Source organism: Epinephelus lanceolatus, chromosome 4 (assembly GCF_041903045.1).
Source record: "Epinephelus lanceolatus isolate andai-2023 chromosome 4, ASM4190304v1, whole genome shotgun sequence".
Taxonomy (NCBI): Eukaryota; Metazoa; Chordata; class Actinopteri; order Perciformes; family Serranidae; genus Epinephelus; species Epinephelus lanceolatus.
In genome coordinates this window covers 43,996,153-44,008,044 of record NC_135737.1, presented here as the reverse complement: position 1 = coordinate 44,008,044, position 11,892 = coordinate 43,996,153, and the positions used below count along the sequence as shown (strand labels likewise).

Below are 11,892 nucleotides of genomic sequence, written 5' to 3'. Positions count from 1 at the left end.
GTTTCCTCCAGTGGGCGGAGTAGCGCGGCGCTGCCTGGACGCACAGCCCTGCTCCAGCAGCAGCTCCGAGCAGTTGCCTTTACCTCTCCACTCATGCGGACCCGGCCGAGGCTCATGGACTAGCCGGAGGTCTGTCGGGTGCTGGACTGTATCGGGCTTGCAGCGGACTGGGTGGACCGGCGGACCATGGCTGCCAAAGAGGACCTCTACAGTAAGATCCTCCCTCGGAGGCTCCGGCAGAACCGGTCGGGTTCGGTGAAATGTGGCTCTAACCTGGACGTGCTGTTATCCATGGGCTTCCCCAGACCAAGGGCGTGAGTAGCCTGACCTGAGCACTGTGTGTGTGTGTATGTGTGTGTGTGTGTGTGTGTGCAAACGGGGACATGGCCGGTGTGTGAGCACTGAGTAACGGTTTGTTGTGGAGTTACTGTAGCGGACGGGTCAAACGCAGCATCACACCGGGTCTGACTGTGCGCAGCTAGCTGGTCCTCCCTGTGTACACACACACACGCTGCTGAGGAGTGGAATAAAGTGTCATATATCAGGATTAAATACACTGAAACAGCTCTGTAGTGACGGGAACACAGCTCAGAGGCGAACAGCTGAGAGGAGCAGGAGTGGGACATTAAAGAAGTGTAACGTTGGCACCAAATCCAACAAAAACGCCTCTGAAATTTACACTATATTTTCCTTTTCCCCTCCTTAGAGGCTGTTCTGTATTTATCAGAGGTGTGCTGTGGCTGGGTGTGACTTTGTTTTTCTTTTTTTTTTTATTTTTAGCCTCCCTGAAGCTGCAAATATTTTTCCTCAGGTCTCTGAGTGACTGGCAGAAAATACAGGACCCTCCCTCCATCATGAATTAGTTATTAGATTTTTAAAACTTACCTTGTGATGTTTGAAAGTTAAAAGTTGAAGATGAAACCCTGGAGTTCAAAAAAGCCTCAGTTTTTCACTCTTGCTGTGCATGCTGGTTAGTTTCGAGCAAACAGTTTTAAATGAGACATAGAATAAAGTGGTTGTGATGAAACATCACTATTTTAAGATCAGATTTGGTCATGTTGTTTTCCTCTGGTGGAAGCGTTCGTCGCACATAATGTGTCCAAAGACTGCTGGAAATGATAGTTTGGGTTTAATTTCTGATGAAATATTACGATGTTAAGCTCAGATTTCAGCTTGTTCTTATTCCAAAGCCATCAGATATGATTGTAGAGACAAACCATGTTCCTTTTTTTTCTAAACCAAACCATGTTACCTAAACCTAACCTTTTGCTTTTGATGACGCCCTGGTGTCGGTTGCAGCATCATGGAATATCAGCAGCAGACACAGGAGGATACCTAACACGTCATACATAGACGTAAAAGTCCATTAAGAAAGCGGTGCCAGCCTTTTCATTTTAAGTCATCAAATACCACTGCTATGTCAGTGCCAAACGCCACATTTCGTGGTGGTGTGATAGAGCACTGGGTGGTGTCAGTTTGTGACGCAGTCAGGTGGAACTTTTTGCAGTGTTATGATTTGCCACTGCAAGATGCAAGATTGAAACACTGCAGAAAATGACGCAATACAAGGAGCTGAAAAGTCCCAATAGGGTCGTTGGGAGGGTCTAACCAACCCTGGACTTTCACCTGGGAGCTCAATGTTCACTTCCTGTATGAATGTAGAGCCAAACCATGATCGTTTTTTAAACCTAACCCTGTGTTTTTGTTGACATCCTGGCATTGGTTGCAGTGTCACAGAACAACAACAGCAGACACAGGAGGATCCCTAGCATGCCATACATAGACGTAAAAGTCCACTAACAAAGCAGCGATATGTAAAAACATGCCGTCTAATCCGGGCTCCTGGTGGGTCTCCACCAGTTTAATGTTTAATTTGAAAATGTGCAGTAAAATAAATAGGGCTGCCCCTAATAGTCGACCAAACGTTAGTCGACCAGAAAGGCAAGATTTCATTGGTCACTTTATTCGCAGAAAATAACAAAACAACAAACAAACGTGAAACTCGGTTGAAGCCAATATGACTGGACCATGTGTGACTTTAATTTGAAGGGACAGACACAGGAAGTGTCCACGCTCAGCAGTCAGACAGGAGTCAGGTTAATTTCCAGGGCTGGTACCTGCGGTTACTCCACAGGCTAGTTAATAACATGTCGGGCAGGAAATCCAAAGTGTGGGATCATTTTGAGAAGGTGAAGGACGAACCCAAGGTGATATGTAAACTCATCTTCATTGGTCGACTACAAACATGACGTATCATCTGAAACATGGAAGTAGCTACATGCCCATTAGCCCACAGCGTCATTAACAGGCGGCTCGCTCAGTGTGTGACGTGCACTTGTAGATAAAATATAGGCCTATATTAATGAAGGTTCATTAGTACGGTTTTGTATTTCTCTGTAATGTAGCACAGTGTTAACAATGTTACTGATACTATTCTTTCTCACACCTTCAACTCAAACCACCAAAATATATCATTTAATCATTACATTCATATCAGAAACATGCAGGAGACTAGTCCACTGATGGACTATTGTTTGAAAAGGAAAATTCTTAGTCGGGAGCAGCCCTAAACATAAATACAAAATACCAGCCTGTTCTCATTCAGATGTTGTCAAATACTGCCGATTTGTTAGTGATTTTTGGCGTCAGACACAGACACCAAAAGTCACCTTTCACGGTGGTATAATACACCACTGGGTGGTGTCAGTTTGTGACGCAAACTTTTTGCAGTGGTAAGATACATCACCAGACAGCATGAAATTGAAACACTCCAGGTAACGACGTAATACAAGGAGCAGGACAGTCCCTATTCCGGGATGGATGGGTCCAACAAACCCTGGACTTTCACCCGGGAGCCCAGTGTTTGTTACCTGTATGAATGTGGAGCCAAACCATGATGTTTTTTGCAAACTTAACCAAGTGCTTTTAGTGGCGTCTCAGCGTTGGTTGCAACCTCGCAGAACATCAACAGCAGACACAGGAGGATACCTAGAGTGCAATACGTAGACATGAAAGTCCACTGATAAAGTGCCAATATGTGATAATGGGATGAGAACGTGTTGTGGATTTGGTTATGTTTCTTTCTAACGGAAGTGTTCATCTCACACGATGTGTCCTGGGACTGTCAGAAATTTGAAAATCCAATGATAATTTCTCCAGTGCATCCCCTTTTTGCACCACCCCCGTCCCCCTCATAAGTAACGAACAATCCCTTACCTTTGTTTAAATTGGAGCTCTGATAATTTAAAACAGTTTTGTTACCTTCGTATTTCAGTTTCAGTCAGTTTCAGTTTGGTCCAAACTCCTGTTCCAGCTGTTTCCTTGAGGAGCTGTCATACGTAAACTATTGAGAAAACTGGAGTCAGGAGTCATGAAGTCATGACTGTGAGTGTTTGTGGAGGGGGAGAGTGTCATACGGTTCACCCTGCGTCCTCTGCTGTTACTGAATGGAGGGACTGTCTTTGACTTGGCCAGATCAGTGAGTTCACATCCGTCCTGTCGGTTACAGGCTCTCACTGTAAACACAACACTACTGTATACTCCATCACCAGCCAGGAAAACAGCAATTAACACACACAGTCACTAATGAATACTGGAATACAGTTGGAGGGATTTATCATGTTGATATTTGGCATTTCTTTGGTCACATGTTCACTTGCAAATAGTTTAGCAAGCAAAGGAAGAGCAGTGAAATTGCTATAACCACATTTGCTAAAGGGCACTAGCCAAGTACAGCTGCTGGCGGTTTGAAGGGGGCTGGTTGGGGTGTGGCTTTTTTTTTAGCCTCCCTGAGTGTCTGGGGGAAAATGCATGACCCTCCCTCCACCATAATTAGCCCTAACCATTTAAAAAATATATTACCACCAAATTAAGGTATTGGAGCTAGCAAAATGCACATCCTACTTATAAATCACATCATTATCATGCAAGTTTTGATAACTGGTGTGATTTTTTTGAGATTTTTTAAAAATAACTTGCCTTCAAACCTGCTAGATTCAGAGAGTATTTATAATAAGTACAAAATATGAGCATTTAAAGATGTATGTCCTTCCCCTGAGCTAAAATAAAAAACACAAGTCAGTCCCAAGTGCCTAAAAAAAGATCTAACATGCCTCCCCTTATTTGCACCACCCCTGCCCCATTATAAATAATGAACAGTCCCTTAAGGCAGCCCTATGCTATCATTGAGTAAACTGACGACCCTTTTCGTGACCCCGAAGTGACATATTTGATGTATATTTCATATTATATTCAGTGCGTAACACTAACAGTACAGAACAATGGATAAAATACACAGTTATTCTATTCTTGTTTTATTCTGTTGATGTATATATTATACTTAAAACTTAAACACTCACAGCCTCAGCACAGCAACCATATGTAAATATATTTATTTTTAAATATTTATAATATCTTAAGTAGTATGGTTAAACACTGTAGCATATTGCATATTTTATTATTTTAATTTTTAATGCACATTTTCATTTCTATTTTATTATTATTATTATTACTTTATATTTATATACTTCTATTTCATACTCTTATTCTTACTTCTTATAAGTCTCTATTCTTTACTGAGCGACGGTAACGAATCAAGGGATCAATGAAGTATTTCTGATTTCTGATTCTGATATTGAACGCATTAACTGCAGGAAGTTTGTGTAAAATGAGCAATTTGGATGAACCTTGAGCAGCTTATTTCCTGTAAATATTTCATCAGCAATGAGTTTTCCTGATCTCTGTCTGTATTATGTTTTTGTTTGTTTGTTTGCTTTTAAGCAGTCATACAAACTTAATAGGCTTTTTCCTCTCCCTGACTCTTGGCCATTGTTCTGTGAGCTCTTTGGTTGTTTTAAGTGCATACTGTTTTAACCTGGCTGAAACCTGAGCAGATTGGCTTTATTTTATTTATTTATTTATTTATTTTTTCAAAAAAATGGAAGATGGCAATGAGAAATTTATGAAATGACTCAAAAATTAGCAAGATATTAAAAAGTTTTAAGTAACTTTAGTAAGTAAGAAATGTCTCCAAAATAAGCCCCCGCCCCCAAAAAACAAACAAAAAAACAGTCAAGGAAATTACCTGAAAATACGTCAAAAAAATAAAAGTATGTGAAAATTAACAAAAATGAAAAGTAAAAAAAAACAAGAAAATTACCCAAAAAATATGCCAAAAAGAAAAGTAAAAATAGCCCACAAAAGAAAAGTTAAAAAAAATAAATTCTGCAAATAAGCGAACAAGAAAAGTAAAAACACAGCACCAAAAAATTAAGTGAAAATGAGCACAAAAGAAAAGTAAAAAAAACAACAATTACTTGAAAATAAGCACAAAAAAGAAAATAAAAAAAACAAGAAAATAACCTGAAAAATAAACAAAAATTAAAAGAATATAACAAGAATATTACCTAAAAATGTGCAAAAAGAAAAGTAAATAAAACAACAAAAAAATTACGTAAAAATAGCCCACAAAAGAAAAGTTAAAAAGAAAACCCCAACAAAACAATTATCTGAAAATAAGCAAAAAAGAAAAGTGAAATCTCCCAAACCCCAACAAACCTACCTGAAAAAAACTGCTAAAAATTGAATTAAATCATATCTACATCTATTTTCTGTAAATATATATTTAGAACTTTACATGTCCTTACTTTTTGGCTAAATTTCTAATCACACTTTTATATCTAACCAGACACGGGTTAGAGACGGCCCACTTTAGATCCATTTCCTGTATCTGTGTGGGTGTCGCCACTGCCCCCGCCACCTTTAGGAGACGAGCAGCAGCCCTGAGTCCAATCATTATGACTGTTTCCTTCGCCTCACAGTCACTGAAGTAAACACTGCACCCCTTTTTAACAAACCCCAACCCTTCTAAACATTCTGACACTGAAATTGCATTTTTTCACACACACAAATCAGGAGAAAATTAACTTTGTTCGAGATATGTCTCTGTTTTAGCAAAATACTCTTGTGAGATCTGGAAACAACTGACGTGATCTTACACTTAGTTGATATCAGACATTAAGCGAGCAGATTAAATGAGTGGCTAAATATGGAACGTAATTTTGGCACTTCTGTACAGCATTTTCTCGTTTTGTGGCTCCACATATACACTAATATCAGTACGTTTAATATTGGCAGGTTATTTTATCGGTCTGACAGCATGTATTCTGTCCATGTGTTTTGCACTGCAGCTCTCAGAAATCATTTATGTGTCAAATGCTGTGGCCACGACTGTAAAATAATTTTCCTTGTATGATGGGTGTCATTGACTAACTTCTACGTCTCATTTTGAACAAACATTAAACATAAAAACATCACTTCCTGTGAAGCAGAGGATTTTCCAAGGAACGACCTCTGTGACACGGGCCGGTCAGGACAGCAGATGAAAAGCTTTCATGAACCGTCCGTGGTAGAATCAGTATTGTGTCATATTAATTAGGGAAACTATCTGAACCTATTTTTGTCCGTATTGTTTGAAGTCTGGAGGAAATCTCACGGAGCTTCTCCTTTTTTTCAGCGCACACACTTAACCTTGGGAGTCTTTCCACCCCTTTCACCCAGACAGATGTCACACATCATGAGTGCTTGGGTGTGTGTGTGTTAGTGTTTGTGAGTGTGTGTGTATGTCAGAGGAAGTGTGCTGTGGTTTGCTGAACGGACACAGCAGACAATGATGATAGGCCCCCAGGCAGGCCAGCGTTGGCCTAGAACACACTCCCTCAGGGAAGCCACAACCTCTTTTATATCAGCCTGCTTGGCCTTGACACGGCCACTTATTAACTCCCCTTCTCTGTCTGTCCGTCTCGCTGCCTCTTCTTTCTGTCGACAGTGGTTGACCCACTAAATTTCCTGACCAACTTCAGGTGTCCTGGTTCTGCTGTAAAAGGATTATTTCTGCATAGGAAGATTAAATTTATCTGGTGTTCTAGTCAGGACATTGTTTTGGTTTGGGGGCATCCCCACATTTCTACCAGTGTGGATACACACCAGCTGTATGAAACAGAGTTTAGTGATATCACTACAGGAGGATTTGATTATAAAACAGTTATAGCAGAAACATTGAATGTGGTTTTTACTTACAAATTTGTTGCTTGGGGTGTTGAACCTGAATACCATTTTAGTATTGTGTGCAGCTTTAAGCATCAAAAACTGCCAGCTGTCAGAAGTGTGAATGTGAGTCAGTACGTTCACACGACATTAGAGGAAATTGATTTTTTTATGTGTTGACGTAGACCCTACACCGTACCATACGCTGTAGCCTGACGTGTACATCCCCAGAAATGTAACTGCACGTCACAGTGACGCAGACCTTCTGTGTATTTCTGTAAGCTGAAACCATTTCCCTCAGTGGAAACAAAGCTTTTATTTACTTCAGTTTCACAGATAAGAAACAATAAACTGTGAAGACAATAAAGCCTCCACTAAAATAGCATTTTAAGTCTTGTGTGTTATTTATCCTGGCTTCATATGAGCAGAGGAAATCTCTGCTAGCTGGTAGTCTAATTTATACAATGTAAAATGCCATAGGCTTGTGCTAATAATGTTAGCATGTTATATTTGTTTGGAAAATATGTTTAGTATAAGACAGTTGTTTTGTCAGTGAACCTTGTGAGTTGTAATGGAGCTGAATTTTATAATGTTACCTTTGTTAAATGTTGCTGTTGTCCCTGGCTTCATATGAGTAGCGGAAAACTCCACTAGCCTCTGGGCTAATTTAAACAATGTAAAATACCATAGGCTTGTGCTAATAATGTTAGCATGTTGTATTTGTGGGGGAAATGTGTCCAGATAAAGACAAGTGTTTGTCTGTGAATGCTGCGAGTTCTAGTGAAGCTGATTTGTGCACTTGTGTTTGAAATTGTCTCTATTAAGCCATGTTTAATGTGTGTTTAATGTGTGTTTAGAAGCAACTGAATCAACTGACACAGACACACCACCGCACACGTATAAATGCTCACAACGGAGTAGGACACGTGCGTAGGCTACTGCGTATGGTCTGCAGCAACTGTGCTATCCAGTCGATATGGACCAAAATCTCTGAGGAATGTTTCCAGCACCTTGTTGAATCTATGACACCAAGAATTAAAGCAGTTCTGAAGGCAAAAGGGGTCCAACCCAGTGCTAGCAAGGTGTACCTAATAAAGTGGCCACTGAGTGTATACTATCATTTTGGTTATAGTGAAGAGCCCACTGTGCCATTTAAGGATTTTTTCTCCCCAGACAAGAATTCAGTTCCAGAGTGAATAATAAATGTATCTGTCTTATTGTGATTTTATTTCATTTGAAATGTCTCGTACTTAAAAAGACAGACGTAATAAGAACCTTATCAAACCCACAATATAATGTCAAAGGAGCACAGTCTCCAGTCAGCTACTTTACAAAGTACTGACAATGAAAAAATCCATCTTGCCATTATTAACTGACATTTCCATCATCTTGGAAGCAGGAAATGTCTGTAGGTCTACTGTGCAACGCCTCCAGGTTAAATCACTCTGAAAACAAAATCGATTGTGTAAATTAAAGCTTCCAGTAAGTCACAAGGTGCATCTCTCCGACTTTGTAAATGACAGCCTTGTGCATGTCAGCTAACTCTTAATGTAATGATCAATCAGACATGAAACAAGCAGAGTCATGCTGGTTTTTACGAGAAGAGGCTGACTGGGCTGCTAAAGCATCTCTGCATGTTGGCACTGAGAGCTCAGTTAGAGTCAGATTTCTGCTCAGGAAGACGAGATGTATGACCATGAGACATCACAACCTGCTCAGGCATGTTCTCAGTCCGTGTGTTAAAATATTTTAGCTGAAGGATACAAACATATTCCTCTGATTTAATCAAAACTCTCACTGTTGAAGGCCACAAAAACATTATTTCTAAATCAGCTTCTCACTATGAGTGATGTGATCCTACATCAACACACTGTTTTCTACCAAAGTAAGAACCGGTTTGGTTTTTCCATTCCCACTGTATCCTTGATTAAGACAAGAAACACATGCAGCCTACACTGTGTGTGGATGAAGATAATAATACAATAGATTTAAGTGTGGTGTCTGTGAACTTCTAATTTTCGTTAGCTAGCTAACTTTGTTAGCGTTAAAAGTAACTACATGTCGCAGACGCTTTTATTTACTTTAATTTCACAGATAAGAAACAATAACTGTGAAGACAATAAAGCCTCCACTAAAATAGCATTTTAAGTCTTGTGTGTGATTTATCCTGGCTTCATATGAGCAGAGGAAATCTTCGCTAGTCGCTAGGCTAATTTATACAATGTAAAATGCCATAGGCTTGTGCTAATAATGTTAGCATTTCATATTTGTGGGGAAAACGTGTTTAGTATAAGACAGTTGTTTTGTCAGTGAACCTTGTGAGTTGTAATGGAGCTGGATTTTTGTAACGTTGCCTTTGTTACATGTTGCTGTAGAGGAAAAGTTCACTAGCTGCTAGGCTAATTTATACAATGTAAAATGCCATAGGCTTATGCTAATAATTTTAGCATGTTGTATTTGTGGGGAAAATGTGTGTTTTAGGTGAGTTTTAAGTCAATCAGACTTTACAGCACTTCATAGAAACCCCGCTGTCGACTAGTGTTTTGGAGGTGTAACTGCAGAGTGACACAGACACACCACCGCACAAGTATTAATGCTGACAACGGCGTAGGCCATGTGCGTAGAAAAAAAGGATGATAAGGAATTTAGTTAATGTTCTGTGAGGAAAACAGGTAGTAAATTGTAAAATGAATAAATGTTTACAATGACTAAAATAAGAAAATAGGAAAACTAAGGACTTGGAAAAATAAAATGAAAAAGTGTAAGAAAAATAAATGTAAAATTGATATATCAAAGTCACTGTAAAAGAAAAGAATTAAAAGCTTTTTGCTTTTTAATTATTTTTTAATTTTTTTATTTTTATGATTTTTTAAATTTTCTATTTTATTGTTTTGCTTTATTAAAAAGCTGTTAAAAATGTTATGATTTTATATATTTTTATGCTCCATTTTAATTCTTTATTGATCGACATATTCAGTAGTTGACTTTAGAGCTCTATGGTTAAGTCGCGTTGCTCTCGATCGAAGAAATGAGTCAATATGAAGGAATGAAGGAGTAAATTCTTCACAGTTTTAGACATTTCTCTTTACATCACGGTCATTTTTAGTCAACTCACAAATGTTCAGTGTACACCCTCACTAACTTGAAATTTTAGTGGTTCACTTATCAGATCTCCAACTCCAGTTTTCTATTCCTCAGTCTTGTAGTCAGTATTTCCGGGCTCTATCAGCAGCAGGTAGAATTATGAGCGCTGAGAAGACATAGGCAAAGAAGTGAAAGCGTTTCTTTGCTTCACCACAGCGTCTCCAGTCTGCTTTCACTGTACCCACAGCTGTCTTATTAGTGCGATCGGATCAGTTTCCTCAGATATAAAGTTCTGGCTCAATAATTAAAGTTAGTTCTCTGTGTTTGAAACGTTGTCATCTCTTCTTATACCCCCACCAGAGCAGATGATCTCCAAAAGATGTTTCGTAACACTTAACAAAGCATGCCTTATAGCACTTTTAAAGCAGCTAAAATTGGACTGAATTCGCACTGCAGTGTTTTGCACTGATGTTCCAGAGCAGGAATTACTCCCTTAACAATGTCTGGAGACAGATTTGTAATGTGATACTGTGTATTTGGCCTTATTTTAGCTCGACAAACAGCTGTTGTCAGTTCATGAAGTAAGATTTGAGTTCTGAGTTGAGCCATCTGATGGACGCCCACTCACTTCCTGTGTAGATAATGTGGTTTTTCACAATTGCTACACTGGTCATAAAATTGTATACTGTTACACTGAGAGCTATAATGCTCAACTTGAATCTCCTGGGCCCCAGATGTACGGCCGAAAACAGTGTGACGGATGACATATTTGCATTTACAGTGCTGTGTTTGCGCTACACTTTGTCTGTGCTGATTTAGTGTTTTCTCTCCCATTTCACAACAGCTGTCTACATAGGAAATGTATTTTCTGTATGGCTCAGCTCGAGGGTTACTGCATATTTGCTGATTTGAAGGAGGAAAAGAAAATGTCTACAGTACGTGGGTTCAAGTCAGCTACATCTGTGAGAGCTGCATACAGTATATCCCAGCTATGGGAACTCTAAAGTGCTGTGGAGTTGGTAACTCTCATGAATTATTGAGTCATTCCCTTGTTTTTTAGCCCAGTATCTTTGAAATGCAGATGAATGTGAGCTTATTCTGAAGGTTCGCCTCCAATCTGCCTTCCCAGCTCTTTGGGACTATTTGAAGATGATCGTAGAATCAAAACGATATACGTATTATTACATTTGATGTGTCATCATTATATATCTGCCTCAATGGGAAGCCTCTAACAAGGTCATATAAATGTCATTAGCCTTCCTTCCTGAAATAGGAGAGGTGCATCACTGTCTGGATATAGCTGCTGTCGTTCACTGGTGCACTTCCACTGCAGCTCGGTGATCATATCATGGTTCATTTGAAGCTCTGTCCGGAAGCAGGCAAACAGACAGTGCTATCAGATTATGGGGCCATTGTCTCCACTCAAATATCTCACCGTGGCTGTATGAAAGTCAAGGTAGAGCAGGCAGCTTTGCAATACGAATTACCCACAAACAAATACGTTGTCTAAGAAGAGCCCCTGCTAATTATAGTTCATTTAGGAGACTCCGCTTTAGTCTCACATAGTGTGTAGTATTTGTGCTTGGTGTCTGTCGTAGAGGTTTGTAGTGACCCACCGTATTCACCTGGCTCTCGTTCCTAGATGATTTCACAGTCATTCTTAATTTGACTATCGAGGCTCTGCTTCAATATCAGCGTGTTGCCTCAGGCACAGATGTAGAGATACTACATGAGCAGCGTAAAAGGGAAGTTAGTATCAGGATT

The 11,892-nt window shown here is 39.5% G+C and overlaps 1 protein-coding gene across 2 annotated transcripts in view; it reads left to right on the top strand.

Annotated features, from left to right (window-relative positions):
- Nucleotides 1–9: 9 nt before the first annotated feature.
- Nucleotides 10–11,892, top strand: part of ubash3bb (ubiquitin associated and SH3 domain containing Bb) — a 66,679-nt gene continuing 54,796 nt past the window's right edge. For both annotated transcript variants that reach the window (XM_033631830.2, XM_033631829.2), the window contains exon 1: nucleotides 10–314. In XM_033631830.2, coding sequence (XP_033487721.1) covers nucleotides 187–314 — 128 coding nt within the window. In that variant the 5' untranslated portion in view covers nucleotides 10–186. The remainder of the gene's footprint in view (nucleotides 315–11,892) is intronic.